Source organism: Trypanosoma melophagium (genome assembly GCF_022059095.1).
Source record: "Trypanosoma melophagium isolate St. Kilda chromosome Unknown ctg5segment0, whole genome shotgun sequence".
In the NCBI taxonomy this organism is placed as follows: Eukaryota; Euglenozoa; class Kinetoplastea; order Trypanosomatida; family Trypanosomatidae; genus Trypanosoma; species Trypanosoma melophagium.
The window spans coordinates 625,445-643,151 of NW_027125187.1; the positions used below are offsets into that span (position 1 = coordinate 625,445).

Consider the following 17,707-nt stretch of genomic DNA (forward strand, 5'->3'; position numbering starts at 1 on the left):
TTTTTTTTTTCCTTGTCTACAAAATAAGAAGAAAAAAAAAGGATATCTTTGTATACCTCTATAATATATATATACTTTACACTTATGGAGGAAAAGAAAAAAAAGAAAAAAAGGAAATGATATCAATATTTTATCAAGTAAATATTATTATTACAAGTAAGAAACACTTTTTATTCTTATTATTATTATTATTATTATTATTATTATTTCCTTTTTTTTTTCCTCACTCATTTTTTCTTTTCCATCCTTTCCTCCCTTCTTTTCACTTCAGTTCTGCTCTTCTGTTCAGCTATTATGAGCCCTCTTCCCCTGGTTGACGATTGAACATGGCAACTTGATAATCCTCTGGGTATTGGCATAATTCATGCACCATCGGCATGAGAAGTTCCTCTGCAGGAGAAAGTGAAGAAGTCTCTTTTCCACCGTTATGTGATTTGTGGGCAAAACTCTTTTCACGTGCGAGAATGGCAATTCTCAGGCCCGAACACACACGACGTCGTTGAATAGATGTAAGACTTGGAATAAATATACAGGCTTTGGCTATCATATACTCCCATACCTCTTCCGCTGTTCGTGCCGTTTTTTCATCTGTAGAGTTTGAACGTCGGCTTTCTTTTCCCTCATTTATATCATTTTCTTCTTCTGATTCTTCTGATTCTTTTTTTATCTTTAATAATGATGATTCAGAGGGGTTTCCTGATACAAAAGATTCAAAACTTCGCAGAGTTTGACGTTTAGGTCGTGGGGCACGAGCAAGTAAGTATGGTGGAATACGTGATAACGTGGCCATGATTTGCACAAAGTGAAACGGATTCACAAAGTGAGAATCCTTTCGCTGCATTCCCGCACATAATTTCCATATAATAAGATCTATTATTTCCAGCTGTGTCTTCCACTCTCGATACGCATAACTCCCAGGCATATTAACCTCTGCAGTAGTACCAGAATTTAATGTATTAATTGTATCCATTTCGGGTTTAGACTTCAAAGGAAGATTGGAATCCCCACAGTGTGAAAACTTTAATGGTGGTGCTGGTGGGCATAATACAGGAAGAAATACACGTAAAAGTCTAAAGGCGTGAAGAATAGATGTAAATTTCAACTCCTTACAGTTATTAGATATATGACGAAAAAGAGATGTTACAATATATTGATTACCAGAACTACATAAACGTCCTCCTCTGTCTTGAACCAGAACACGTGCCGTTTCATCCGCATCATTTACCTTCACAAGTGCTAGAAACTCAAGTGCATGTAAAGCATCTTCTGCAGATCCCAATACACGTCCGGAAGTACCACGTTCTAGAAAGAAGAAATAAATACGCTCCATACCAAGTGTAGTAAGTGTACGTCTAAATTTCTTAAATTCCTCAGGTGTTACTTCTATTGCCTCTGGAGTGATGTAAGAAGCACCATCCTCATTTACAGTCCTATGAGCAAACTCTTTTAACTCTTTCTTTTGATTATTATTCTTCATAACATCTTCTTCTTCTTTTTTTGTTTGTTGCCACTTATGTCTGTTAGATTCTCGCCCCATATGCATATGCATACTGTTATTCTTATTATTATTCTGTTCAAGATAGTCAAGTTCCCGTGCCATGTAGTGTAGAGAAATCATCATATCCATACAAGAACAGGTACTCTTCTCTTGTATAACACACTGCAGTGCCAATTGCAGAGATGCAAATCCAACATGCAAGACATCATCCACAAGTCCAAATCCCGCAACAAAGCCAAAATCCCTTCCTCGTAGTAAGGCACAACATGTAAGTGCAGCATCGGCGTTTTCTCTCCAAAATTTACGAAGTGTTTCGCGAAGAAAAAGACGATTACGACCATCACGTGCCTCACCAATTTCACGTCGCAGTCGTCGACACTCGGAGATAAAGTGACTAAGTGAATGCGCTCGTATAGATGAAGAAGAAGAACAATAAGATGATGATGAATTAAATCCAACAACACTACCAGAACGACCTCCAGCGTTAGAGAGACGAAGACGTGTCGCCTCCACCGCATCATCTAATGACTGTAAAGCAGTCGTATTCCCTGATAATGATAATGATGATGATAATGACGATGTTGTTGTTGTTGATAATGATATTGATATTGGTGAAGAAGAGGAATTCCCAATAGCACGTTCATATGTGGGTTTTTCCGCTGCTGCCTCCAGTATGGCCATTTTTCTCAATTCGTCTAGTGCACGTGCAGAACCACGACGGCTGCGGTGGCGGTTAAAGAGAACACTCCCGGCCCATCTTCGGAATAGCATAAACCAATACTATTTGATAATAAAAATAATTTTACACGCGTTTTGTTAGCTTCTGTTCTTTTTTATTGCTTTTATAGGCCAAAAAAAAAAGAGAGGGGAAAACAAAGGAAAAGTAAAAACTACAAACAATGCATAAGCCTTTTTATAGACAATACTATATTCTTTTATCTATTTTTCTTTCTTGTTTCAAGTTCAAAAACATAACCATCATTATTATATTATATAATAATAGTTGGTAATGGGCATCCAACCAGAGGGATATGTGTTTTTTTTTTTGTTTTGTTTTCCTTTTAAAGAGGATAGAAAGCGAATACACAGAGGTCTATTCTTTATCACACCACAGATCTCCAATGTATGATAGAACCTTTAGACGAAATTGCATCTTCTCTAGAAATGCGTAGTTTGCTCAGTTCCGCCAACGAGAGCTGCGCTACCAACGAGCCGCCAATAACAGACAACATCCAAGAAAACCCTGGCAAAGGTAATGGCTGAAGTTTCAATAAACCACAAGCATACGCCGAGGAAGAAGAAGATGATGACGAATCACTATTATTATTATTATTATTAGTAGTAGTAGTAGTAGTAGTAGTACTAATACTGCTGCTTGAGCCAATAGTAGAATCACTATCCTCTAAGGATGAAGATGAAGAATCACTATCTTCCTTGTGTGCGTTACTACATATACGTATAGTTTCCTCAAGGAAATCACGTAATAGTGGAGCTATATTTAATGCTTCACCTGTTATAATCACCGGTAATGAGTCACCATCTGAAACAGAGGAAATAAGACGTTCCAACACTCCTCGTCTTTTATTTCTACTGGTGGTTGCAGGTACAGTATTCCAATTATTTTCTTTTCCAACAACTTTGTTTTCTTCTTCTTCTTCTCCATTATCTTCATGCTTCTCGTCTGTACGTCCTCGCTTCAATCTAATACTATTATGATGGCCTTGTTGCTTTTCCTGCAACGAGACTACACTTTGATAAACAACATCCCCGAAGAAGGAGAGAAGCTTCTCTCGGTATTTTTCGTCCAACAAATCAACTGTCGTTGACGAGAAACTCCGTAGGGACAATGCCCTATCACCACCAACACCTAAAGTACAGTTACTATTAGTATCAGCAGTAGTATTAGTAAGACTACCAGTGTCCCCATTCTCTGTACTTCTCACTCCGTCTGTTTTCATCTCTTTACCATCCACATTATGGTTACAGTTCCCATTACATGCGGTGGGTTTCACAATTTGGGAAAGGGAGCCAGCAGTAGATGTCGTGTATTTCACTGTTACACCAGCCTCCACACGTCCAATACTAAGTTTTGAGAGAGAAGCATGTAAAACCAGTGATTCACGAGGTCCCAACGCAAATGCATCAGCCACTAGATCAGAAATGGCAATAACTGTTCGTACTTGAAGTTTCTCAAACACGAATAGTAATAGTTTTTCCCGATATTCCTGCGAAGAATGTATAGGAAAAACCATAATAATATTTCTATCTAGTATGTGCTCCCGTAGTTTCGAAATAATACGTGAGGCTGCCTCTTGTTTAGAGGCAGTTTTTGCTGTAGATGATGTTGAAGCTGTAGAAGAAGTGGTACATCCCAAGAAATCTTCGGGTATGGCTTTCTCTTCAAGGAAGGGACGAGGCTCTCCAGCGCGGCACAAGTATGTGGCAAGCTCTCCAAGCACCAACACAATAATGGCTCTTCCTTCCGCCTCATCTAGGGCGGTAATAGCAGCAGAATGTGATGCAGGAGAGGCAGCCATTGCTGTGAAAGGGAGTTTATAATTAAAAACAGCAGCAGCTTCTTCAAGAGTGTCTCACTTACTCATACACAACCACTATTCCCCTGTTCCGCTCTATCCCCTCTCCCTTTGCGTAGCTACTGCGAAGCTAATGTCCTACCGACAACCAATTCGTTCTGCTTCACTGAAAAAAGTAACAAAAACAGAAAAAATAGTAGAGAAGATAATAATAATAATTATTATTATAAAAAGAAGAAACAAAAATTTAAATAAATAAATAAATAAATAAATATAAACACACATATTTTCTCTTTATTATCAGTTTTGTTTTGTTTTTTTCTTTTTTCTTATAATTTCTCTCATCTCCTTTGACTTCAACATGTAGTGAGACTTGTATGTGGCAAATAATCAGAGTGCCACGTTGCGTTATGTACGGCGAGGATGCATCCGCCGACGTGTCAACAACACATGTTTGACTTCTCCATAAAATAAGGTTAAATGTCTGTGAAATTTTTGTTGTTGTTGTTGTTTTCGTTAAATAAATAAAAATTTATAGTAATAAACCGTTGCAAGTACAATGGGGATCATTCCCAATGCAGCGGATCAAATCACATGTTATTCCTTTCCATGCCCACGAGAAAGAAAAGGAGAGAAAAATAAAATGCAGGACGAATGACATTTTTTTTGTTGATCGCTACTATCCAAAGAATAGTTTTATATCTCCTTTTTTTTTGTTTTGTTTTTTTTTTTTTTTTTGGTGGGGGAGGACGTATTCATGTGCGATGTGACTCCTATTTTTTATCTTTTTACTTGATCTTTTTGCCCTTTACTTGTGCATCTATTATTCGTTGTTGCATCCGTAAATTGTTCTCACGCTTTGCATCCACATAGGCTGTCAAAAGTTGCATCCCAAATACGAGGATTCCCATAGCTATCAATGCCCACATATGCCACCATGGTTGTTGGTCTCCACCCTTGCGTTCAATAATAGCTTCATTAGGGGCAGTATATCCATAGACCCAGATGTGGTCCACAACTCCCTTCCCTTCTTCACGCAGTTGAACTGTGAGGGAAAACTCGTGCTCTGAGAAGAGTCTGAATGTGAATGTACCCTTTGTTCCATCATTTGTTACTACCGCACCTGTGGCAACACGTGCCATTGGAGGGATATCGCTTAGCGTCGACGATGCCATTACCCTAGAATCGAGGCGAAAGGCAAAGCTGGCACGTGCGATCGGTGGTTTGTCCTCATCCTCTTCTTTTTCGTCATCCCCATTGTTATTGTTATTCACATTCTCAAAGCTGTGACGGTTGTCTGTAGAGGGGAGTTTTGTGAGTGCGACAGTCCCTGCAGTGGAACCAGCGAAATCAAGTCGCAGATCCAGAGCAAATAGCGATGGATGGGCGCCTGTCTCTCCAGTTATGTTGTAGGATGCATCTGCATTCGATTGTGATCTTGTTTTTGCTTCTGCTAATAGTGCTGCTAACGAGGCGGCGGAGGAAGGTGGGAGTGGGGCGCTGCGTGGGTGAATAAAGTGTTTGAGTGCTATTTGTTCTGCACCTTTACGTATCTGATGTCCTGATGGAATTAATTCGCCGTGCAGACGTTCTGGAAAGTTTGGTGAGGCGTGGAGGTCGATTGTGGAGCTGAAGACGCCGTAGCGATGTGAGACGACGCTGGTGGTGAAGGACTGGGCGAGGGCGTCCTCGAGGCGGATGGGCAGCGGGGCGGGCATCGACATGACCGGCGCTCCCTCTCGGCTCCCCGCCGCCCCGCCAGTGAGAAGAAAGAGCAGAAGAGGCAAAAGAAGGCCGGGGAGGGGAATGGGGGAAGGCGAAGAGACTCCAGCGGGACGCATGGGGAGGGGCTGGGATGTGTGGGGATTACTACTTCTACTACGAGTGCTAGATGTGTGTCCTCTGAGCCTATTGGAAGGAAATAAATAGGATCAACACGAACCTGGTTTTTTTTCTTCCTGTTTCCCTATTATTGGTGGTGGTGGTTGTTTTGTTTTTTTCTTTTTAGAGCTAACACTTACCCACCCCCACATGCAGAAGAAGAAAAAGAAAAAAGGGGAAAAGAAAGGAAAGAGTGAAGAAAAAGAGAGAAACAAAACCGACAGTATTACATATATGCCCAAACAGTCTATATATATTTTCTACCTATAAAGAGAGAGGGAGGAAGAGGAGGAGTGGGAGTGGGAGAGGGAGAGGGAGGAGAACGAGAAGGAAATATCAATTAATTTCCTACTTTTATCTTTACAACTTGTCTTTGTGTTTTAAATCAATGGTAAAAAAGGATAGGCTCAGTGAGTTATTCAAAAGCCAACCCTATTTTACAATATATAGATATATACACACAAATTAGGAAAACGTAGCCTGGTAATTTTTTTCTAAATCAAATGGTAACACATTAGACCATTCCTTTCCCAAGCCCCTACTATCTCCGCAAGAAATGCAGAAGAACCAAAAAAAAAAAAGAAACAAAGTATGAAGTGAAACCTATTTGGTGCGCAAAATACAAACCCATGTAACTTTTCTATACTTTTATGCCCAGTTAGAAAGAATATAATTTAAATTCGTCTTGAATGCCACGCATTCATAATTTAACATTCCTTTTCTTAGTTTATTTTTCTTTTTTTTCTATTTAATGAGCTAACATAGACACATCTCTCTTTAGTACGTGACCATGGTAGAGCTGGCCCCCTTCTGTTTAAACTCTGTAAAAGAGAAATGTTTCTTTAAATACGGTCAGAGACCAATTTATCTTCGTAACCCTTTTTTTATTTACTTTTTTTTTTTTTTTTGACATGCAAAAAGCAAAAAAAAAACAAAACAAAACATGAAGAGAGAGTGTGCGTCATCAATATTACAAGAAGAACCGAGAAACCAAAAAAGGAAAAATCCGGAGAACCATTATTATCAGGTGCAACAGTAATAGTGACATTGGTAGCACACAATTAGTAGCAGTAGCAGTAGCAATAGCAATAGCAGTAAGAGAATAGCAGTATGAAAGCAGTGCACACCTGTACACTTTTTCTTGCTCTCTAATATTCTTGTTCCACTGTGAAAGGCCAAAGTAGTTCCATACTTGCATAGTCTGATGCATATGCCTAAAATGCATCCCATAACGTGGGAAGCGGTAGAAGGGGTGCAACAGAAACAGAAACTGAAGGAAAGTGAATGGAAAGTGTCATTTCGAAACAAGTAAATAAAACGGATTTAATTATATTTTTTAATTAGTATTATTTGTACTTCTTTTCGACTAAATTAGATATGTAGAAACCCCAAGAAAAAAGGAAATATATGAAGAACAACCTTCTACCTCCTGTTACTTCGTATATAGGGAAATATGAGGGCGGGCAAGCGAAGCAACTTCACGACGCCCTTGCGTGTACATATCCCATCACCAGCTATAGGGGAAAAAGGAAAGAAAAACAACAGAAGAGAGAGAGCAAACCGGAAAAAGAAAGAAAAAAGAATAAAAGAGTAAAGAGAAATAGTCGCTTCTTACTTTAATTAATATTATTTGATTTGTGGAATCGTTGTGCTAATTCTGTATTGTTTTGTTTTATCTTTCTATTTGTAGGATCCTGGGTCTGATCACGACTAGCTTTCCCGCACGGTGCATATTGCCATATGAACTTGGCAAAGAAATCTTCATCCAACGCACCCCCCACCTTTAACCAATTTATCAAAAAACAAGATTTCTTGAGCACAAAATGGCGCTGCATCGCGCAGTGGAGAAAAAAAAAAAGAAAAAAAAAGAGAAAAAAAATTGTAGGCTAGACCACCATTATATCCTAATACGATTCTATTATTATTATTATTATTATTATTATTATTATTATTATTATTATTATTATTATTATTATTATTATTATTATTATTATTATTATTATTATTCATTTTAGTTATTTATTTGTTTAGTATTTCTTCATACCTAATTCCCTTATTTGCTGCTCATTCCTCATTTTCTTCTCTTCTTTGACAGAAGTGATACTAAGTCTTGATCCACCTTAACCCGTTTAAGAATCTCATCAAGCTGTTCACGGAAGACCTCAATAAAATCAGCATCCAATTTTTGACGTTCAATAAAATTATGTCTACGAACATTTTCTACAATTGACGTAATTACGTCATTTCCAGCCGGTGTCTGTCCTTCACTCGCAACGAAGAGAGTCATGAGATATGCATTGATAGAAGCTTTTGTAAAAAATAGATAATCTGTCTTAGCTCCAAGTAAAACACGTGTAGCAGCATATAATATATAAAGTTTTTTATAGGGATCATCATTATAGTAATCATGCATACGTTTCGCCAAAATACCAAAAACATGAGCAGAATTAAGTGGAGTATAAAGAAATATTGCATCATCTAATCGTTTTTCACTTTGCTCATCAATACATTCATCAATAAGATCACATATTGTCTGAATCATACTAGGACTTAATGGTTTATCTGCCTCTCCACAACAGTTATATGTAGCACCCAAAAGTGACTGTAAACGAGCTTCTAATGTCATTTCTGGTACAGGACGTTCTCTAGTAAAATATGTGGGAGCCTGTGGAGCTGCTGCTGTTCCTACCATGACACCCATTGCAGGTAATGCCACCATAGCTCCATTATCTGCTGTAGGTGCCACTCCAGGACCCGCTACAAGGGCACCACCAGTACTTCCAAGTGCAGAAGCTGCTGGTAATGGAGAAATGGCTCCTCCTACAGATCCTGCTATATTTGCCCCATCAGCTCCAGGTGGTAAATGTCTTCCACGTCTCATTCGATCGGAAATAGTCATAGTGTGATTGCTTTTTCCAAAGCTAATACGTACTGGGGCACCTTTCAAAAGAGCATTATTAAGGGCTATACGAGCTTCTCGAGCGTGATCAATGGTATCAAAATGTCCAAAAGCAATACCACTAGATTGAATAAACTTGCAATTGATAAAACCTTCAAATGGTTCAAATAATTCTTCAATATCTTCTTCTGTTACATCAGATGCAAACTGACCAAGATAAACAACATTTGTAGGAGTCTCATTAGGAGGGATACCATCTGCACTTCCTCCTCCTTCTGCCACAGCTGGACTACGCTGTGCACGACCATAATTCAACACAACCCGTGCTCCACCAATAGTTTGACCACGCATTAAATCTAAAGCCTGTGTACAACTTTCAACTGTTTCAAAATGAATAAAAGCCATATTCCTATTATCCAAGCGAGAAATTGTCGTAATATTTCCGAATACTTTAAAATTTTCATTAAGTTCTTCACTTGAAACAGTAGGAGGAAGATCACCTATCCATAAGACATTTGTAGGCTCCGTACGTTCTTCTTCACGACGTGGCCGACGCCTTCTTTCATCATTTTCTTGTCGTTCCTCCTCACGTCCTCGACGTGGTAGTCGATGGTTATTTGTTTCATGTGGCATATCCATGTCTTCCTGTAAGTACTCAAACATTTTCCCATAGTTAAACCTTGCTCTACCAAGAGTACCTCGCGCATTAAGTGTCTCTACAGCATTACGCGCCTCCTCAACATGACGAAAATGCACAAAACAATAGCTTTGTTCAGGAACTTTTGCAATACGTATAACTTTACCAAATTCACGAAATTCACGTCGTAAGACTTCTTCTGTATGCTCATATGGATCAAGATTTCCCACCCACACTGTATTCGTAGGCTGACGCAGTTCATCATCACGACGATTTCTATGATGGGGTGCACCTCGACGGTCACCGTCGTATCCCATTGGTGCTCCATAATGTCCCTGGTGATACGGTGGAGCGGCTGTTGGTGGCATATACCCTCGTGGATCTCCCCCGGGTGGTATTACCATACGGCGATCATCCCTTGGTGGATACATATCGTTTGTTCCCTGCATCATATTAGGAGGTGGTGGATAATTTTCTTCTCTGCCGTCTACTGGCCTGTGAGCATGATGATGATGCTGATGATGGGGTGGTTGTGGTGGTGTTGGATAGCAACTCCCAGGCATAACGTAGCCTCCACCAGGCATTTGCTGTTGATGGTGGTAATGATGCTGATGCTGTTGATATTGATGCTGTTGGTGATGCTGATGATTTTGTTGATATTGATGATGATGTTGATATTGATGATGATGATGATGATGATGATGTGCTGTTTGAGGTGGTAGTGAGGCACCGCTAGGCATATTGGGTGGTATGGGAGGAACTCCGGGTTGACGTTTCATTCCCGGTGGCATTGGCGGCATCCCTACACCTGGCGGTAGTTTAAATCCAGGCGGCATTGGAGGCATTTCCTGTTGTTGGGCAGGGATGCGTCCTTGAAGTCGGGGTGGTTCACTCATTTCTAGAAATCTTTTTTTTCCTTCTTTTTTTATTTTCTTCTTTTCTATTTATTTTCCTTTTTTATCGGATTAAAGAGAAGAGTATCCATATATATATATGAGGGATAAATTTTCAGACATGATAATGGAAAAAAGCAGATGGAGCAAGAAGGGAGATACAGTGGGATTTATCTAAGAAGTCCGTATAATAATGAGGATTATAGGTAATATCAAATGTCTAAAATAATAATTACAACTTCCGAAAGGATTCACAATACGAAGAAATTATACAAACCAAGAAAAATAGAAAAACTAATAACCTAGAAAGCAAAACAAAAAAAAAATTAAATAAAATGTGAAACACAAAAATAAAAACAAAAATGACAAAAAAAAGCTATTGTCATTCAGTGCCTCCATTCTCTTTCCCTAATGTGGCTAAAGAAACTCCTCCTCCCCTTCCTCTGTCTTCTTCATTCCTCTTCAGCACCAATACCGCATCACTCAGCACGGCGTACTCCACCCGCAGGTTCCCCTCGCAGAGATAAGGCACTCTAGACCACCGCTCCAACTCAAATCCATTCGGGATCAGCACATTATCCACAAGCCGCTGAAGGGAGTCTTCGAAACTCGCCCCCCGACAACACTCTCCGCCCTCCATCGGCAACTTCTCCGATGGCGGCCGCTGCTCGTTCTTATACTCCACAAACGGACACCACGGCAGTACAACGGCGAGGAGAAGAATACCATTCGGCTTAAGTGCATCCCGCATGGCCTGCAGCAGCCCCAACGGCTTGTCAGCCCGATCCAAGACATTCAGGCAGGAAATCACATCGTAATATCGACGTGTACCGTCGGGGTGTTGAAAGGGATTGTTCTCTGGGAGTAATTCATAGCCGCGCCACCAGAGCCGCCAACGCATTGGACTCGAACACTCCGTCACGCACACATGACGAAAAAGTGGTTGAAGGCGGGCCGTTACTCCACCGTCACCGGCGCCAATATCAAGCAGTGAATCAAAAAGAGGTTGATGATTGTTGTTTTGATTAGGGTTATCGGTAGTACTATTATGGTTGTTGTTTATATATTCGTCATTCTGCTTGTTATTGTTGTTGTTGTTGTTGCTGCTTTTATTGCCTAACAGCAACCGCATGGCCTGCTGGGTGCTAAGCACAAACATTCCACCACGACCCACAATTCCATTTGCCGTTGTGCGGGAACAAACACTGCACAGCAAGTCCGCCAACAGAATCTTTGTAACACTCACGTTAGATGAACTCTTTAGCCATATTTCTGTCCCATTATCCATGCTCATGGGCACATACTTTGATACAATGTGTTGTGGGAGTCGAAGAAGATCTGTTGTGTATCGAATGGGTGGTTTTTTTCTGGCGCCAGACCAGAAAAGGGATAACTCTTGCAATGCGTTCGGTGAGACCATAGAAACCAGTTGGTTTGTGTGTCGTTTTTTTTTTACTTAATTATTGTTATTCTTTCTTTCTTTCGTTGTTTTCACTGTACAACTATGTATGTATGAAGAGAGAAAGGAAAAAGAAGAGAGACTTAGATGTTATTTAACAATATAACCCTTCACACGAAGAAAGTAAAAAGAAAATAAAAACATAAAGAGTAAAACTGAAATTAAAAGATGGGTAAAAATAAAATAAATAGATAGATAAGTAAGAAAGTAATTTGGGAATATAAAAAGGATGAAAGCCATCTCGAAGAAATTTTCATTTGCACAGACACGTTCAAGAAAACAGCCCTCTATCATCGCCATGGAAATAATAGCAAATAGAGGATCAAAAATTGAAATTGAGAGATGGAGAGAAAGTGATAATAATAATAAAGCTCATTTGTTAATATATATATATATATATATGTCTATCGTTCCGTAATCGTTTTTAATAACACCCGACCAGAAGAAGAATAACACGAAAAAAGTCTTCCCATCACCACGATAAGAAATACAAGGAAATATCAAGAATTTCTTCTCCACATTTCCGTGTTTCCTGTGTATAGGGAGAGTAGTTCAGTTAGATAGTATAAAGCGAAGAAGAGAAAAACAAAAAAAAAGCTCCAGAGAAGAGTATATCAATACTCGAACAAAAAAGAAAGAAAAACGATACGTAACTTGTATCATCCTTGCAGAAAATAAAGGTCAACACTTCTTGAAATAAACAAACAAAGGCTTATATTCAAGAAAAAGAGAAAAAAAAAGAAAAAACAGCACGATCCCTACCTTTTTTCATGTGCTATTTTATTTCTTCCTGTTTCCAACGGTTTTACGTTACAAAGCGGCAGAGCGTATATCCGTTGCTCCTTTACCGCCGCCTAAATACAATGCGTTCCCATATTACCTCTCATTACTGGAAACAACAAAAATGAAAAAAAAACAATTGCATGTAGCCCAAAGAGAAAAGAAAGGAAGAAAAAAGAAAAACAAGAACAGAAAGGAATGAATCACCTAAAGATGTTATTTTTTTCACTTGATTCATTCTCTTTCTTTCTCTCATTCTCTTTCTTCTCTATCTATCTCATATATATATTGCGTATTCTCAATCTTTTTTTTTTGGGGGGAGGGGGGAGCATCTGTCCGCTCTTCTCTCTTTTTAATTCATTGATTTCCTTTAAACAGATGAGAAGTTGTTTTTTTACTTTTTGAGTTTTCAACGTTCTTCCTCAATTACTACAGTGCTGGGTTTTGCAGACAGAAGTCTGTGTACGCAAAACAAATGCCGGTATGCTTTCATACATAAATAACAAATATGCATATATATATATATATATATATATATATGAAGCAAAGATAACAAAAGAAAAAAAAAATGAAAATAAAGAAATATGTAGTGAAATAATAACATAATTTAAAAAAGCATAATCACATACTCGTCCCATTTTTTATTTTTTTTTTCTTCTTTTCTTTTCTTTTCGCTTCTTCTGTATTCGGTGTACTTATTTTTTCTCGATTTCCCCAAATGAGCTTGACAACAATAACGTAAACAAGCAAAGAGGTGTAACCAGCATAGAGAAAAAAAAAAGATGAAAACATGGAAGAATTCCACCTATCACAGACATTTAAATATTCTTCCTTCATTCATTTATCACGTACATATACATTAATACTCAATTTCCTGATCATCCGTAGTTTCGTAAAGAAAATTACATCCTGCGAAAAAAAAAACAAATAAATAATAATTCACAGTACGAAAATCAACGAAAAAGTAACTAATAAAATTAAAATGGTCAGGCAATGTGCGTATTTGCATTTATTATTACGAAAAGTTCATTAGCACTTGTGTATCTTCATAATCACTCATCATTCATTTGTTATCCGTATCTTTATTTTTCTTCTTACTTATCTTTCAATCCCTATTTCCTTTATTCCACACTAATAGTATCATAGATTGATGACTTCTCGGTCAAGAGAAAAAAAAAACGATCTCTTTCAACTACTTCACATCCCCATTATTGCAATATTTCTGTTATTTTTTTAAGGTGTTTGTTTCCGTCAGAAAATGTTAACTTTCCGATAAAAAATTGCTCGCTCTTGTTGTTGTTATTGGCAGCAACAAAGAGAAAAAAAGAAGGAGGTGATTTTTTGTTCTTTCTTCATTTTCCCCCATTCATTTTTTAGTACTGACAGCAAAACACAGAGAAATACAGAAGAGATCCATCACCCTTTCCCCTTCGTACCTCCACTAGTACGATCTAAAGGCGCAATAAAACATATATATATATATATATATATATATTAAAAAAAAACTGTTTGTCGGGGGTGGCTTGCAAGCAAGTCTCAACATGTCCATTATTATTTAAATAACAATGGACTGCAACTTGATTATTGCTGCAAATAAACGTTTTTTTCAAATAAATCCTATTTTTTTCAACGCAGAAACAATGTAACAAAGAAAAAAGAAACATTCAACTTTATCCACAAAATTCTCGTTTTCATTGCTCCTCTTTTCGTTCATTCTTTTTATCCTTATTAATTTAATCGTCCCTCTCCATTTGGACCCATTGCCTCTCCCATCATTTCATAAAAAGGCAAAAACAAGATCACCACCATTATCGTTATTATTATTATTATTATTATTATTATTATTATTATTATTATTATTATTATTATTATTATTATTTCTCTTTCTCTTTCTCTCTCTTTTCCACGCTATCCCTATTCCTGTACAGTGGCCCTTAAAGCGGCGAGTTGTTCCCGTAGTTTGGCATTTTCCTCTTTTTCTCGCTCCAGTTCCAATTCCACTTGCTGCAATCGCCGTTTTGTCTCGCAGGAGTCGCGGTAAAATCGTGTAAACTCATCCGCGAGAGACTCCAACTCCTGCAGTTCCGGTGAAACAAGTACTCCAGGCGTTCCAACAGTAGTAGTAGTATTGGATGTCGATGGAATCGCAGTAGCTGAGTTTGTACTGTTAGTTTGATTACGATGATCACTACCGCTATTACTACTCGTAGCACTACTACTGCTGCTGCTATTTGTACTGGCATTACAGCTATCACACCCGCCATGTGTACTACGACCCATTTTGGGTTCGCCACGCATGACATTTGCATAGAAACGAACAGTCTCTGCTGTGTTACTCTCTGCTGTGTATGGAGCAGTTTCTCCCTTTTCTAATTCGAGGTGACCATCATCATCATCACCGTCCACATCCTGGTCACGTTCAATGAATTCAGTGAGGTCCGCTACATCATAGACTGCAGGATGGGTTGAGAAAAAATCCACTTCATCCATATTATTACTATTATTATTATTAGTATTATTATTATTATTATTATTATTATTATTATTATTATTATTATTATTATTATTATTATTATTATTATTATTATTATTATTATTATTATTATTATTATTTCTTAATCCATCACCTTCCTTCTCCAAGTCCTTATCATAATCATCATCATCATCATCATCATCATCATCTGGGCAAATGGGACTACCACTTCGAAACGGTCTTCCTACTTTCTTTTCCGCTGAAACAACTGGGACAGGTAGAGGCGTAGGATGGGGAAGTAAGACCTTTGATGAAGTCGTATTTAATGAAACAGTCGTCTCTGCAGGTTTTTTCGTTGACGTAGAACCGAGTAAAACGTGTTTCTCTTCATGTACATCAACCACCACAATAGTGTACGGAGGATCAATAGAACTAATTTCCCCAGTTCTTGAAACACCTTTGCATGCACTTCGTAATCCTTCTTCAAGGTAAAGTTGATCTTCACTATTCATAAGCACACGCGTTGGTTCCTGCTCTCGAACTGAACTTGTTGAACCTCTTCGCTGATTGACATTCTTTTCATTCTTATTTTTTGTTCCATTTACAAGTTCCTCTTTCTTATTAATACGTGGGTCATCCCAGGTGACATGTTCAGATAATGTTTCAATATAATATCTTCTCCCGTCGTATGTGAAACCCTCTTCCCATCCCTCTGGTAGTGGTTGCTTACAACACCGTGATACAATACAAGTTATATCCGGTGCGGTTATCATACGACATCCCGCCAAAGCAAATCGTAAATCTCGCGTTAGTCGTTGTATGGCAGCCACAGAGTTATATGCACATATAAGTACAGAAGCGAATATATTACCACAAGAAAGAATTGGAACTAATGCCGCAGAGGCACTATGATGTAATGGTTGAGGATAAGGCAACGATAAATTTTGCATAGTGATGGGGTTAACTTCATCCATATTTGGTATAGATTGACTAAATGTCAGGGCGGAGGAAACAATCCAATTCTGCAAAACAGCATCCTCTGCAAAACACAAGAAATGAAATGTGGCGGAGTGACGATCATCTGTAAAGAGCGTGAGGGAATACAGTAAAGAGGTTCCCGCCTGCGATTGTAATAAACCAATCTCTGCCGCACGAGTGAAATTATCTAATCCAATGTCAAGTGCCTCTAAAGCATGACTTGCATTTTCTGCTGGTAATGCACTTGCATGACAAACATACGCATCTGTTACAGCTGCTCGCTTTATATTCTGTTGCGGCTCTTCACACCCTACGACATATGGAGCCGTAAACACTGAATCACCCTCACCATTGGCGGAATGTAATGCCAACTCCACACTGTGGTTATTTAAATCGATAAGATCAACGATGTGAATAGCATCAAAGGCAATAAAGGTTGCCTCTGCTCGCACAAAGCGATGATTCCCACTTTTTGTTGTTGTTGTCGTTGTTGTTGATCCCATTGAAATCTCCGGTGCGGCTGGTGGGGCGAGAGACCAGGACGTACTGCTGTGACTGCGCTCCCGCCTCTCAGCACAGCGGTTCATCACCATACAAATACCATACGGCAGTAATCCACACTCCTCTGGGGTTCCAACAACACCGAACTGTTTCATTTCTTGTGTGGCGCCATACACTAACACCATCGCATTAAGGCATTCCTCCACCACAACGGAAACAGCTGGGGTTAAGATGTCTTTCATTAATGGTTCCAATGGGCTTTCTAGTTGATATCGCATAGGCGTTTTATTATCCACAGAGGAATCATTACCTCCTGTTTCACTATTGCTAGTAGAGGATGTAGGTGATTCCAAGACAAATTCGACGTTTTTAATATTTTTTATCAGTCTCGTATTATCATTACATTTCTGTACAACATCAAGAAAAGCTGAAAAAGACGCCGTTTTTTCAATATTATTCGCCTGACTTTTAAAACCCTCATGGCAGACATGTAATCCAAACCCATTATTCTCTCCTTTCCCACTCTTCACTCCCCCTACACTTTCCTTTCCATCCCCACTCTCTGCAGAGACTTCGCTTGGGTCTCCGTTTCCACACGTTAATGCCCACGACTCACCGCGAAAAGACAATAAAGCCACATTAACACACCAGCGGTGGTACGGCGGAGAAGCCAAAACACCGTCTACCAACATTTTTATGCTGTTAATAGAAGTTATTCTTTTTCTTTATTATTCTTCTTTTTTCGCTTCGTATCTCCCTCTTTTTATCCACTTTCAATCAATCAAGTAGTGCTCCGTCGGTTTTACTATCACACTTACCTTCTTCTGCGCACTAATCATTGTGAAAAGAGAAGAAAAAAGAGAAGAAAAGAACCAAGTTACAAAGAGTCCATATATCAATAAAGAAATAATCAAGTCAAAGAATTAAAAAAAATTAATAGGAATGTAAGAAATATTAATAGCACTAGCCTGCACACGCCGAAACGATAAGTCTTTTTGTTTGTTTGTTTTAATTCTCCAAAGCAAATATGCGTGAATCATAACATCACTGATTTTTTTTAATGACAATAGAAGACTTTGCGAAACATCAAATAAGAAAGGAAATATATATATATATATATATATATATATATATATAAGAAAAACATACTCACAAAACAAAAGACAAGGAAAAA

The 17,707-nt window shown here is 38.5% G+C and overlaps 6 protein-coding genes across 6 annotated transcripts; all 6 read right to left on the reverse strand.

The window, feature by feature from the left end:
- Positions 1–292: 292 nt before the first annotated feature.
- Positions 293–2,269, reverse strand: LSM04_009212 (uncharacterized protein; the record flags this gene model as incomplete). The annotated part of the gene is made up of 1 exon (XM_067329689.1): positions 293–2,269. The coding sequence occupies one exon, from the start codon at positions 2,267–2,269 to the stop codon at positions 293–295; it is 1,977 nt and encodes a 658-aa protein (XP_067187584.1).
- A 332-nt stretch (positions 2,270–2,601) lies between these two features.
- LSM04_006999 (uncharacterized protein) lies at positions 2,602–4,035 on the reverse strand (the record flags this gene model as incomplete). Its single annotated transcript, XM_067329690.1, has 1 exon — positions 2,602–4,035. The coding sequence occupies one exon, from the start codon at positions 4,033–4,035 to the stop codon at positions 2,602–2,604; it is 1,434 nt and encodes a 477-aa protein (XP_067187482.1).
- Positions 4,036–4,820: 785 nt separating this feature from the next.
- On the reverse strand, positions 4,821–5,873 carry LSM04_003380 (uncharacterized protein; the record flags this gene model as incomplete). The annotated part of the gene is made up of 1 exon (XM_067329691.1): positions 4,821–5,873. The coding sequence occupies one exon, from the start codon at positions 5,871–5,873 to the stop codon at positions 4,821–4,823; it is 1,053 nt and encodes a 350-aa protein (XP_067187306.1).
- A 2,111-nt stretch (positions 5,874–7,984) lies between these two features.
- Positions 7,985–10,345, reverse strand: LSM04_000924 (RNA recognition motif domain; the record flags this gene model as incomplete). Its single annotated transcript, XM_067329692.1, has 1 exon — positions 7,985–10,345. One exon carries the CDS (start codon positions 10,343–10,345, stop codon positions 7,985–7,987), a length of 2,361 nt encoding a protein of 786 aa, XP_067187197.1.
- Positions 10,346–10,724: 379 nt separating this feature from the next.
- Positions 10,725–11,762, reverse strand: LSM04_007629 (DREV methyltransferase; the record flags this gene model as incomplete). Its single annotated transcript, XM_067329693.1, has 1 exon — positions 10,725–11,762. The coding sequence occupies one exon, from the start codon at positions 11,760–11,762 to the stop codon at positions 10,725–10,727; it is 1,038 nt and encodes a 345-aa protein (XP_067187515.1).
- Positions 11,763–14,495: 2,733 nt separating this feature from the next.
- Positions 14,496–17,225, reverse strand: LSM04_005437 (uncharacterized protein; the record flags this gene model as incomplete). Its single annotated transcript, XM_067329694.1, has 1 exon — positions 14,496–17,225. The coding sequence occupies one exon, from the start codon at positions 17,223–17,225 to the stop codon at positions 14,496–14,498; it is 2,730 nt and encodes a 909-aa protein (XP_067187414.1).
- Positions 17,226–17,707: the final 482 nt, after the last annotated feature.